We start from the raw sequence: 12,327 nt of genomic DNA on the forward strand, positions 1-12,327 counted from the left end.
CAAAAGAGGACAAATAGTAACTTTCTCCTTTTTTGTTAACGTTTATGGTAACACTCACCCTTCCCGCCTCCTGCAGAGTCCTATTGCCGTCAAATGAGGTCATGCATCCAATTCTAGGGACGTTTGATCTTCTCTGGTGCAATGAGAGCAATTGAGCATAGCAATTTTTTTGGTTTATTTTCAAAGTCTAACGCCTCTGAAGTCATTACCTAACTGCTGTACTTTCCAACTATATATTCTCTCCTTGGTTCTTTAAATAATGTTCCGTTTAATATTCTTCATATCAGGATTCATACTTCTTTGAGCAACACCACAAGAGGTTATGGTTTTATCTCTATACCTAGACACCCAACAACACTAAGTCTATCACCAACACACCCTCTGGTACTAGGTTTATCCTCAAGATGCATCACAATAATAGGTTTATTCTAATACACCGTATGGTTCTAGGTTTGTCACTAAAATAACCTCTGATTCTAGATTTATCACCAACATTCCCAATTATGCTATTTTTACAAGGAACACAACGAGAACTCATGGTACCAGGCATATCTCCAACACACACTATGATACTAGGTACATCACCAACACACCCTATGGTAACAGGCTTTTCACCAACGCACCCTATGATAGCAGGCTTATCACCAACACACCTAATAGTATGAGATTTATCACAAACACACAATATAGTACCAGGTTTATTACCAACCTGCTCTACGGTACTAGGCTTCACCAACACACCCCATGGTCCTGGGAGTATCCCTAACACACTGTATGATACTAGGTATCGCCAACACACCCTATGGTACTACATGTATCATCAACACAGCCTATGAGACTATACCTATCACCAACAAACCCTATGGTACTAAGCCTATCACCAACACACACTATGGTACTACAGCTATCACCAACAGACCCTATGGTACTAGACCTATTACCAACACACCCTAGGATACTAGGCCTAACACCAACAGATCCTATGGTACTAGAACTATCACCAACAGACTTTATGGTACTAGGGCCTAGGCCTATCACCAACACACCCTATGGTACTACATCTATCAACAACACACCTTATGTTACTATGCCTATCATCAACACACCTTTTCGTACTACACCTATTATCAACATACTCTATGGCACAAATTTTATAACAAACACATCAAGTAAGATTAGGTTTATCACCAGCACACCCTATGGTACTAAGTTTATCACCAAAGTACTCTATCGTACTGTCCTAATCACTATCAAACCCCTTGATACTTGACTTAGCCCCAACACAACCTATGGTGCAAATTTTATTACCAACACCACATGGCACTCGGCTTCATCATCAACACACCTTTCGGTACTATGTTGATCATCAACACACCCTTTGGTAATGTGTTTGTCACCAACAAACATTGTCGAACTTGGCGCATCACCAACAATCATTATGGTACTTGGAGCATCACCAACAAACCTTATGGTACTAGGTTTATCACCAACAAACACTATGGTACTTGGAGCATCACCAACAAACCTTATGGTGCTAGGTTTATCACCAACAAACACTATGGTACTTGGAACATCACAAACAAACCTTATGGTACTAGGTTTATCAACAACAAACACTATGGGGGTAGTTTGTATCGCTTCGGCCAAGCGCCCTAATTTGCTTATTATCGCTCCGTCTGTTATCTTGTATAGAATAAAAACGTTTGGAAATGGTCTACGGATCTTAAATATGTTGTGTAAGGGGGGGGGGGCGCAGCCCCCTGGGTAAGGACACGGCTTTTAGCATAGGTTAGGTGGGTTTTTTAAGTTAGCTTCTCCCGTCGTACTCGTAGGTAAGGAAACTGTTGTGTAAGGGGGGGGAGGGCCGAAGCCCCCTGGGTAAGGATACGGCTTTTAGCATAGGTTAGGTGGGTTTTTTAAGTTAGCTTCTCCCGCCAAAATCGTTTTTAGAACGACGGCCACAGTTCAGAATATTCCCGTTTTCTACGGGATCTGGCCGTCACCCTACAAAGGCTCCCACTATGGTACTTGGAGCATCACAAACAAACCTTATGGTACTAGGTTTATCACTAACAAACACTATGGTACTTGGAGTATCACCAACAAACCTTATGGTACTAGGTTTATCATCAACAAGCACTATGGTACTTGGAGTATCACCAACAAGCCTTATGGTACTAGGTTTATCCCCAACAAACCTTATGGTACTAGGTTTATCACCAACAAACACTATAGTACTTTGAGCATCACCAACAAACCTTATGGTACTAGGTTTATCACCAACAAACACTATGGTACTTGGAGCATCACCAACAAACCTTATGATACTAAGTTTATCATCAACAAACGCTATGGTACTTGGAGCATCACCAACAAGCCTTATGGTATTAGGTTTACCGTCAACAAACACTGTGGTACTTGGAGCATCATCAACAAGCCTTATGGTACTAGGTTTATAACCAACAAACACTGTGGTACTTGGGGCATCACTCAGCACTGCAATAAATACAAAATTTTTGTCAAAATCACAGAGATCACGAATTTAAAACCGGCGGGACTATCACGTGACGTTGGACTGAAGATGTGATGGTAAGGAGGCCTGGTTGGGTACCGAGAGGGAAGCTTTGGTGATGCTGATTGGCTGAAAGTGGAGACACAGTTGGGTTTCCTTGGCTGTGATTGGTTTGGAGATCTTCTCTTATCCTGATACTTCCGCAGTGGAATATTTGTCTAGGACATTATTATTATTTATTATTATTATTATTATTATTATTATTATTATTATTATTGTTGTTGTTGTTGTCTAGTTCAAATGATGTTGTTATTTAATTTGATACATTAAAACAGTCTAAAGTCTGTAGGGTGAAATCTTTGATTTGAAAGTTTTTAGAAAAGTTTATTTGTTTAGGACAAATTTACGAACGCTCTGATAACCTCTTTGTTAAAAGAAATTAATAGAAAAAATAAGGCAAAGAAACGAAAATTAAAAAGAACTTATAAGATTACCTTACTGAAACACCAATATACGGTAACATTTAAATATAAAGACTGTTTTTACAGTGATTACTATTATGAGATATCACTATACTGACACGTTGATATTGAAGCATGACTTCCAGAGATAATTTTACTGAGGCATCTGATACTTATATGTTCACTTGTACATTTTACACATATATATATATATATATATATATATATATATATATATATATATATATATATATATATATATATATATATATATATATATATATATATTTGTGTGTGTGCTTTAGTATTTTCTAAAATTTGAATTAAGTTATTGATGCATACGCTTAATAGAGCTCATTATTATTATTATTATTATTATTATTATTATTATTATTATTATTATTATTATTATTATTATTATTATTCTATAAATGCCGTTACTGAGCACAACTTAAATAAAGCAGTTACCCGTCAAATTCGTTTTCTGTTCTTTCGGATCACGAAGCTCCGTTAAGCGGGGTTTACACGGCCGAGCAGCTCGTCGGGCCCGGTTGTCGAACCTACTTTAGAACGGCTCGAAGAGCTTTCAGACAGTACATCGAGCCTCAGTGTGCCTCGTGCTAAAACAACGTCAACATGTCTCTCGATCAGGACGATTTGATAGCCATTGCTTTAGCAGTGGCACTAAGGAAAAAAAAAGATCAAAAGAGAGAAATTTTCATATATCAACTTGCTTGTTGCTTTAAAATTAGAGCCTGGTGACTGGCGCAATTATTTGCGTATGGATGAAGACACGTACATTGATCTACCGAATCGTGTCAGCCCTTTCATTACTATGAGGAAGGCCATAACTCCACATGAAAGACTGAGTGTCCGCTATTCCTTTGTTTCTGGCTACTTTATTGGAATAGTCTTTTGATTTAACTTTCCATAAAGCTGGATGAGCTCGATATGCATGTATGAAATCAAGTACGACTTCCTTCTCATTCTTACTTTCATTAATGGCAGCAATTATGCATTTCTTTTATGATGTTTCCTCTAGCAGGTTTGAATAACAACTGAGGTTCGATGCTCGACACCCGTTCACACGTTCACACCGCTCGTCAAACAATATAGCTCCGCCCACAAAAGTCAAGATGAGCCTGACTTTCATCGAGCCGCTCGACGAGCGCGCTCGACAACCAAATAGCCCGTTTACACGCTCGAACATCAATTCAAACACAGGGTTGTCGAGCCAGGCTCGACGAGCTGCTCGCCCGTGTAAACCCCGCTTTACAAACTAAATATTCGTTTAGATTCACACACACACACACATATATATATATATATATATATATATATATATATATATATATATATATATATATATAATGAAAATGACTAACTAAAGCAGGGGAAGGAAGAGAAGACGATGGATTGACGAACTAATAGAGTTTGTGGATGTGGACTGGCAAAGGAAGACCATATATAGACGCAAGTGGAGGGACATGTCTGAGGCCTTTGTTCTGCAGAGGATTAGTAAAGGTGGATGTTATATAAATATGTATCTATCTATCTATATATATATATATATATATATATATATATATATATATATATATATATATATATATTTTGTTACCGGCGGGCCGACCTTCAAATACCAATTAGGCCTTGTTGCTTAATTTAAGGTGGCCGCAAGTAAACTGCCTTACGGCTTTATTTTTACCAGGTTACTGAAATACACCCAAAACATCAGATTGGTAAACAAGAAAATAATCGAGAACAATCGTAAACAAAAGAGGGTAAAAAGAACCTTGGAGACGTCAATGATAATTTATTATACAATATATATATATTTAAACAAACACTCGGCAAAGCTGCTCATGTAAACAAAATAGAAAATTACTTGGAAAACACTAATTTCATTTACTCAGTTATATAAATAATAAAGAGAACTTTCAGGACACAGACGGAAAACATACCACGCTGAAAACATTTGGAAGAGAGAAGAGTACTAGTAAGAGGTATAGAGGCACAAAAGATTCATATACTATTACCCACATTCGTTATCTCAAAATAACTTGTCAATATAGAAAAAGTAATAAGAAAGTTTAGAGCCTAGTTAAGTACATATATTCCCTACCTACCTAAACACCTTTCGTGACCGAGAAATACACACAAATATATAAAAAAACACACATTATATTAACGAAATTTCGTCCTCCGATGGTACTCATGAAGTGATAATTTTAGAGTCGACTGGATACATAAAAAGGCACAAGGAATACTCTGACAAGCCTTAACAGTACCTGTCACGAGACCTCACAGGGTCCAGAACGCTATCGATCTATTGCCGATCCTTGGAGTTGCTCATCAGCACAAAACCGTCCTCCTAAACCAAGGGATACATAACTCCCAGCACAGCACAACACAACCCTCTTCACTAAGGGATAAGCAGAGGCACCAAACCATACCTGTTTTTCAGGCCTCCCCGGGCCAAACGCTAGCGAACTATGGTCGTCCAAATAGCACCAATTGCTGCTGCTGCTGCTGAAGTATTGATCCTGGATTACGGTTATCAGACCGCTGATGAGCACTAGCGTTATTTAGCACAATATGTGGACTCCTCTTAATCAAAATTATTTACCCTCCACCTTGACTCCCATTCCAGTCACGTGGAAGTCCAACTCACCATTAACATAACATGGAAAACAGAAAAGGGGCAGGAATTAACAACTGAACCTAAATACCTTCTTTACCAGCCCACAGATGGCAGGCTGGTGCACACTAAAGAAAAGCAACTTTTAATTTTGAAAATATGAGAGCAATGTTACAATTATTACTCAAAAGCTAGAATTACGTTACAGCCCCACCCTACCAAGAAATTTTTACGCAAGAAAAAAATTTACATAAAAATAGTGAAGCAATCAAACAACTTGACAGGGGGCACAAAGCAAAGCTCTCAATAACTAGGTTCAATAGAGTTTAGAGATAAAAAAAAAATGTAAGTCCTGCAAAGGAAGAAGATTAAACAAATGTCATCAGTCATTTCCCGGACCCCATCTTCTCCCTTTCCTAACCAACTATCTAAACCTAAACATACTTATCAAAAATTATCAAAAAGAAATTTTCCCAGCACCAAACTGACAAAAATACCCTAAAATAAAGGTACCCAAATGCTAAACCTAACTTAAACTTAACATAAACATCACCCAAGGGATGGTTTGTTATTTGTTACCAGCAGACCATCCCCCTGGCGCATGCTGAAAACCCACAGGGGTGCAGCCCAGTCTAGAGCTGTACCCATGTTTACACAAGATTCTGTCCAAAGTCTTTCCCTGGTACAAAACCTTTCCTCGGCGCTTTCACCTATGGCTTCTTCATATTTAAACACAGAAGGTTTACAAGATCATAAACCCCAATCCTGAGAAGAAAGAAAAAAACAATGCATTAAAACAAAGAAATAATATTTAATAAACATACAAATAACTCCCGTTTTTGTATTAACAAAAGGCCTTTTCTCCTTACTGTAAATTACAAACAAACAATAAAAGACCTGTAACAGAGAGCCTGTTATCTTGACAGGGCATCAGGGATGATATTCTCTCTTCCAGCAATATGCTGAATTAGTAGATCCCACTCCTGGAGACGAAGGCTCCACCTAAGGAGACGGTTATTCTTATTTTTAAAGAAATTCAAGAAGACCAGCGGATTATGATCCGTTCTTACCACAATAGGTCCTGTGCTACCACTTAGGTAAACCTCAAAGTGCTCCAAAGATAAAATGAGTCCTAAAGTCTCCTTTTCAACCGTTGAATATTTTTGCTGAGCTGAAGACAGTTTCTTTGAAAAATACGCCACCGGATACTCTTCACCATCACAACCTTGTGATAATACCGCTCCAACACCCACGTCGCTAGCATCCACAGCCAAGCAAAAGGGTTCCTTAAAATTCGGAGTTTTAAGTATTGGAGTATTAATCATGGTTGACTTCAACTTATCAAAAGCATCCTGACATTCTGCAGTCCAGCAGAAACGCTGACCTTTCTTAAGCAAGTTGGTCAGTGGATTAGCCACATCTGCAAAGTTCAATACAAACCGCCTATAATAGCCCACCATCCCCAAAAATCAGCGAATACCTCTTCGATTCTCTGGTACCTGAAAATCAAGGATTGACTGAATATTTACTGATTTTGGGAGAATTTTGCCATGTCCCACCTCATGACCTAAATAGATTATTTTGGCTTTTGCAAAATCACACTTGTTTAAATTAATCACCAGACCAGCTGCACGCAGCCTCTCGAACAAACATTCCATGTTTTTCAAATGAGACTCCCAACTATTACTGTAAACTACAAGGTCATCTATGTAGACAACTACCCCCTCTAACTTATCAATCACTTGATTCATCAACCTCTGAAAAGTGGCAGAGGCATTTTTCATACCAAAAGGCATGATATTGCATGAATACAAACCTTCCGACGTAACAAAAGCTGATATTTCTTTAGCCCTTTCTGTTAATGGAACTTGCCAAAAACCCTTTAAAAGATCAAACTTACTTATGTACTTGGCAGCGCCGACATCATTTATGCAATCTTCCACCCTGGGCAGAGGAAAACAATCAGACTCAGTAACTGCATTTACCTTACGATAGTCGAAGCACATTCTTTGTCCTCCCCCTTCCTTTTTGACTAGCACTACTGGAGAACTCCACGGGCCGAAACTCCTTTGAATTAGATCATGACGTAGCATGTATTCTACCTCTTGCTTAATGATGTCCCTTTTGGATGGATTCACTCTATATGGATGTTGTTTAATGGGACGAGCATCTCCCACCTCTACATCATGCATAAGTAGACTGGTTAGTCCTGGAACGTCCTGAAATAAAACTGCGAACTTTGTTATCAAGTTCATTACCTCCTTGGATTGGGTGGCACTTAAATGATCCAACATCCCGGGTAGATTTCCCAAAGCTACGGAATTTCCCAGCAAACTCATACTGGAAGTTTCCCCAAATTCTTCTTTCTCCTCCACCTTGGCTAAAGACAGAACTGGTCGGATGGTTTCCCTGCCCTGGTAGGCTTTTAGCATATTAACATGGCATACTTGAGTCTTCTTCCTCCTGTCAGGGGTTTCAACAACATAGTTTAGGTCATTCACCTTCTTTAAGATCTTCCAGGGCCCCGAGAATTTGGCTTTAAATGGATTGCCTGGAATTGGAAGCAACACCAACACCTCTTCGCCAACCTGAAAATTTCGTAATTTGGTTTTCATATCATAACGCTCTTTCATTTTTCTTTGACTCACCTCCAAAGTTTTTAAAAGCAAAATCCCAAGAATTTATCAACTTTTCCCTTGAATCCCTTAAAAAGTCCAGCAAATTTACCCGAGGTTTTACTCCCTCCCAGTGATCCTTCACTACTTCTAAAGGTCCCCTTACTTTATGACCAAAAGTTAGTTCAAATGGAGAAAACCCCATTACATCACTAGGAATAGATCTGAAAGCAAATAATAAATAAGGAATTACCTGGTCCCAATTCTTGGGTTCCTGCTGCACATACTTACTAAGCATTGATTTCAATGTTTGGTGAAATCTTTCCAGTTGTCCTTGGCTCTGTGGGTGATAAGGCGAAGAAGTTACATGCTTTATGCCTAATTCTTCCAAACCCTGCTTAAATACTTTACTTTTGAAATTACTCCCACAATCAGACTGAATTACCCTGGGTAAACCAAATTTCGAAAAGAACCCCAGCAAAGATTTAAGAACCCTCCCAGCATGTATACTCCTTAAAGGAATTGCCTCAGGATACCGTGTGGTCCTATCCATCAGTGTCAAAATATATTGATTTCCACTGCTAGTCCTTGGCAAAGGGCCAACTATATCAATTATTACCTCTTCAAAGGGTTCTCCAATGGCTGGAATTGGCTGCAGTGGTGCTTTCGGGATTTTCTGATTCGGCTTCCCCGTTGTCTGGCAGACTTTGCAGGTCTTCACAAACTTCTTTACGTCTCTTCTAAGAGAAGGCCAGAAAAACAAATCTGAAAGTTTTTTAAAAGTTTTATTTATACCTAGATGACCAGACAGAAGGTTGTCATGAGCTAGCTCTAATAAATTACGTCTGTAGTTTACTGGTACCACAATCTGTTCTCTCACCTCCCATGCATCTGCAGGTGCTCGTTTTGCTCGACTTACCCTTTTCAACACTCCGTCCTTCCATTCTAAATGAGGACGACTATTATCCTGACTGACTTGCTTACTCCTCTCCTTCTCAAACTCCGCCTTCTGAGTCGCCGCAAATGTATCAATTGCCCATTTACCATTCTCGTCCTTCACGGAAGACAACATGGGATTTCCAGTTACACTTACCTCAGAACTATTTTTCTCAAATAATTTATCGAGCCCCATACAGTCCATCTCCCTGGACTTGCCTTGGGCTCCCGAACGCGTGACCACGAAAACAGTCTTTTCAGTCTTTACCGACTTACCTTGCACCAGAGGACAATTACCTGGAGTCCGCATCTCACAGTCGTTGGCCACTATCACGTCCACTCCCTTTATGGGTAATTCATCCACAATTGCCAGACTCATGGGTCCTTTTACCCATTTAGAGTTTAACACTAACTCTACCAAGGGGCATGCCGTTACTGTTCTCGGGAATCCCCCTAGTAACACAAATTTCTCCTGTCCCTGGCTCAGTCCTTCCGGCAATACCGAACGCAAAATTATGGATTGCGCCGCTCCCGTGTCCCTTAAAAGCTTTACCCGTCTCTCTGACCTATTCTGGCCTTTGATGCTCACTACACCTTCAGAGACATACTTTTTGAAACACTCATCTGTTGCAGTCGAATCCCGACCCAACAGACCCACTGGCTTTGCTTTATCCAACCACAACCGGCACTTCTCTTTTATGTGACCTGGTTGCCCACAATGCCAGCACACCAGTTTTCCACCTTTCTTTGGTGACCCTGGCTTCTCACCTCTATCCGGTGATTCCTTTGTCCTCTTTCCAGGTGACTGACTTGCACCTTTTCCACTTGGATTCCTTTTTGTGCCCCACTTTGCCTTATCACTGAACCGATAGTTCCCCTTGTGGGAAAGGAAAAACTCATCAGCTGCTACAGCCAAAGTATCCAAAAGATCCAACTTAAGATCCTCTAAATGAGTTTTCAGATCAAAATTAATATTATTTTTAAATTCTTCAATGAGTATCAATTCTTTTAAAGCATCAAAATCTTCCACACCTTTGGCTTTCAACCATTCCTGAAAAGCCACTCTTTTCCTCCGTGCAAATTCCACGAAAGTCTCCTCCCATCCCTTCTTCATATTTCGAAATTTCTGACGGTAGGCTTCAGGTACCAGCTCGTACGCTTTTAAAATCAAATTTTTCACTTGGGAATAGTCAGCACTCATTTCTTCGTTCAGGGCAGCATATATTTTCTGTGCTTTACCCATTAACCTACATTGTACCAGCGTAGTCCACATGTTTTCTGGCCATTCTAGTCTATTTGCTAGTTTTTCGAACACAGTGAAAAACTCTAAGGCTTCTGTTTCCTTAAAGACAGGCATTAATTTAATAGCATTCCCTATGTTAAATTTGTTTTCGGCAGGAACTTGCCTTAGGTGGAGTACTTGTAATTCATGCTTTTCCTGTTCTCTTTCCCTTTGTAACCTTAATTGTTCCTGTTCTCTTTCCCGTTCTATTCTTAGTTGTTCCTGATTAAATTTTGCTTGTAACATTACTTTTTCATGAATTCTTTCCTCTTCCCTCGTGGCTATCTGTAGTTTCATTTTCTCTATTTGCAATCTTTCCAATTCTAACCTATCCTGTACCGAAATATATTCAGTCCTATCAACACTACTTGTAGTTTCTTCTTTCCATTTCTTAATGGCCGTCACTAACTGTACTAACAGAGTCCCTTTCTTTGTTCCTGGTGCTACAGAGATATTTATGAATTTTGCAATTTCCTGCAACTCAACCTTCCTTAAATCCCTTATTTCTTCTTCCCAATCAACATTACCTAAAAATTCTGCTACCTCAAAACCCACCGCTCCTACCGGATCTTCACCTTTGTCCGACATAGTCTCTTGTCTTAAAAATATGAAGAAAAGAAAAGCAAAGAATAAGTGTAGAATTACCCTTTTGTTTACGTCTCGATCCTTTTCTTATTTACTCTGATGCCGAACTGGAAAACCACTATTAACCAGTTCTACGGAATGTTTTTACTCGTACAGGCAAGGTCGCCAGTGTTACCGGCGGGCCGACCTTCAAATACCAATTAGGCCTTGTTGCTTAATTTAAGGTGGCCGCAAGTAAACTGCCTTACGGCTTTATTTTTACCAGGTTACTGAAATACACCCAAAACATCAGATTGGTAAACAAGAAAATAATCGAGAACAATCGTAAACAAAAGAGGGTAAAAAGAACCTTGGAGACGTCAATGATAATTTATTATACAATATATATATATTTAAACAAACACTCGGCAAAGCTGCTCATGTAAACAAAATAGAAAATTACTTGGAAAACACTAATTTCATTTACTCAGTTATATAAATAATAAAGAGAACTTTCAGGACACAGACGGAAAACATACCACGCTGAAAACATTTGGAAGAGAGAAGAGTACTAGTAAGAGGTATAGAGGCACAAAAGATTCATATACTATTACCCACATTCGTTATCTCAAAATAACTTGTCAATATAGAAAAAGTAATAAGAAAGTTTAGAGCCTAGTTAAGTACATATATTCCCTACCTACCTAAACACCTTTCGTGACCGAGAAATACACAAATATATAAAAAAACACACATTATATTAACGAAATTTCGTCCTCCGATGGTACTCATGAAGTGATAATTTTAGAGTCGACTGGATACATAAAAAGGCACAAGGAATACTCTGACAAGCCTTAACAGTACCTGTCACGAGACCTCACAGGGTCCAGAACGCTATCGATCTATTGCCGATCCTTGGAGTTGCTCATCAGCACAAAACCGTCCTCCTAAACCAAGGGATACATAACTCCCAGCACAGCACAACACAACCCTCTTCACTAAGGGATAAGCAGAGGCACCAAACCATACCTGTTTTTCAGGCCTCCCCGGGCCAAACGCTAGCGAACTATGGTCGTCCAAATAGCACCAATTGCTGCTGCTGCTGCTGAAGTATTGATCCTGGATTACGGTTATCAGACCGCTGATGAGCACTAGCGTTATTTAGCACAATATGTGGACTCCTCTTAATCAAAATTATTTACCCTCCACCTTGACTCCCATTCCAGTCACGTGGAAGTCCAACTCACCATTAACATAACATGGAAAACAGAAAAGGGGCAGGAATTAACAACTGAACCTAAATACCTTCTTTACCA

General features: G+C 39.3%; 1 protein-coding gene across 1 annotated transcript; it reads right to left on the reverse strand.

Moving 5' to 3' along the window:
• Positions 1 to 6,390: 6,390 nt before the first annotated feature.
• On the reverse strand, positions 6,391 to 12,030 carry LOC137658738 (uncharacterized). Its single transcript, XM_068393763.1, has 2 exons — positions 8,849 to 12,030; positions 6,391 to 8,202 (listed from the first exon to the last, which is right to left on the reverse strand). Exons 1-2 carry the CDS (start codon positions 11,033 to 11,035, stop codon positions 7,084 to 7,086), a joined length of 3,306 nt encoding a protein of 1,101 aa, XP_068249864.1. The 5' UTR covers positions 11,036 to 12,030; the 3' UTR covers positions 6,391 to 7,083.
• Positions 12,031 to 12,327: the final 297 nt, after the last annotated feature.

The sequence above is a fragment of the Palaemon carinicauda genome, chromosome 1 (genome assembly GCF_036898095.1).
Source record: "Palaemon carinicauda isolate YSFRI2023 chromosome 1, ASM3689809v2, whole genome shotgun sequence".
Classification (NCBI taxonomy): Eukaryota; Metazoa; Arthropoda; class Malacostraca; order Decapoda; family Palaemonidae; genus Palaemon; species Palaemon carinicauda.

Coding starts and splice junctions, on each gene's coding strand:
- LOC137658738 (XM_068393763.1), bottom strand. CDS start 11,035: ATGTCGGACAAAGGTGAAGATCCGGTAGGAGCGGTGGGTTTTGAGGTA. Junction 8,203..8,848: donor TTGGAGAACCCTTTGAAGAG/GTAATAATTGAT, acceptor CGAAATTTTCAG/GTTGGCGAAGAGGTGTTGGT.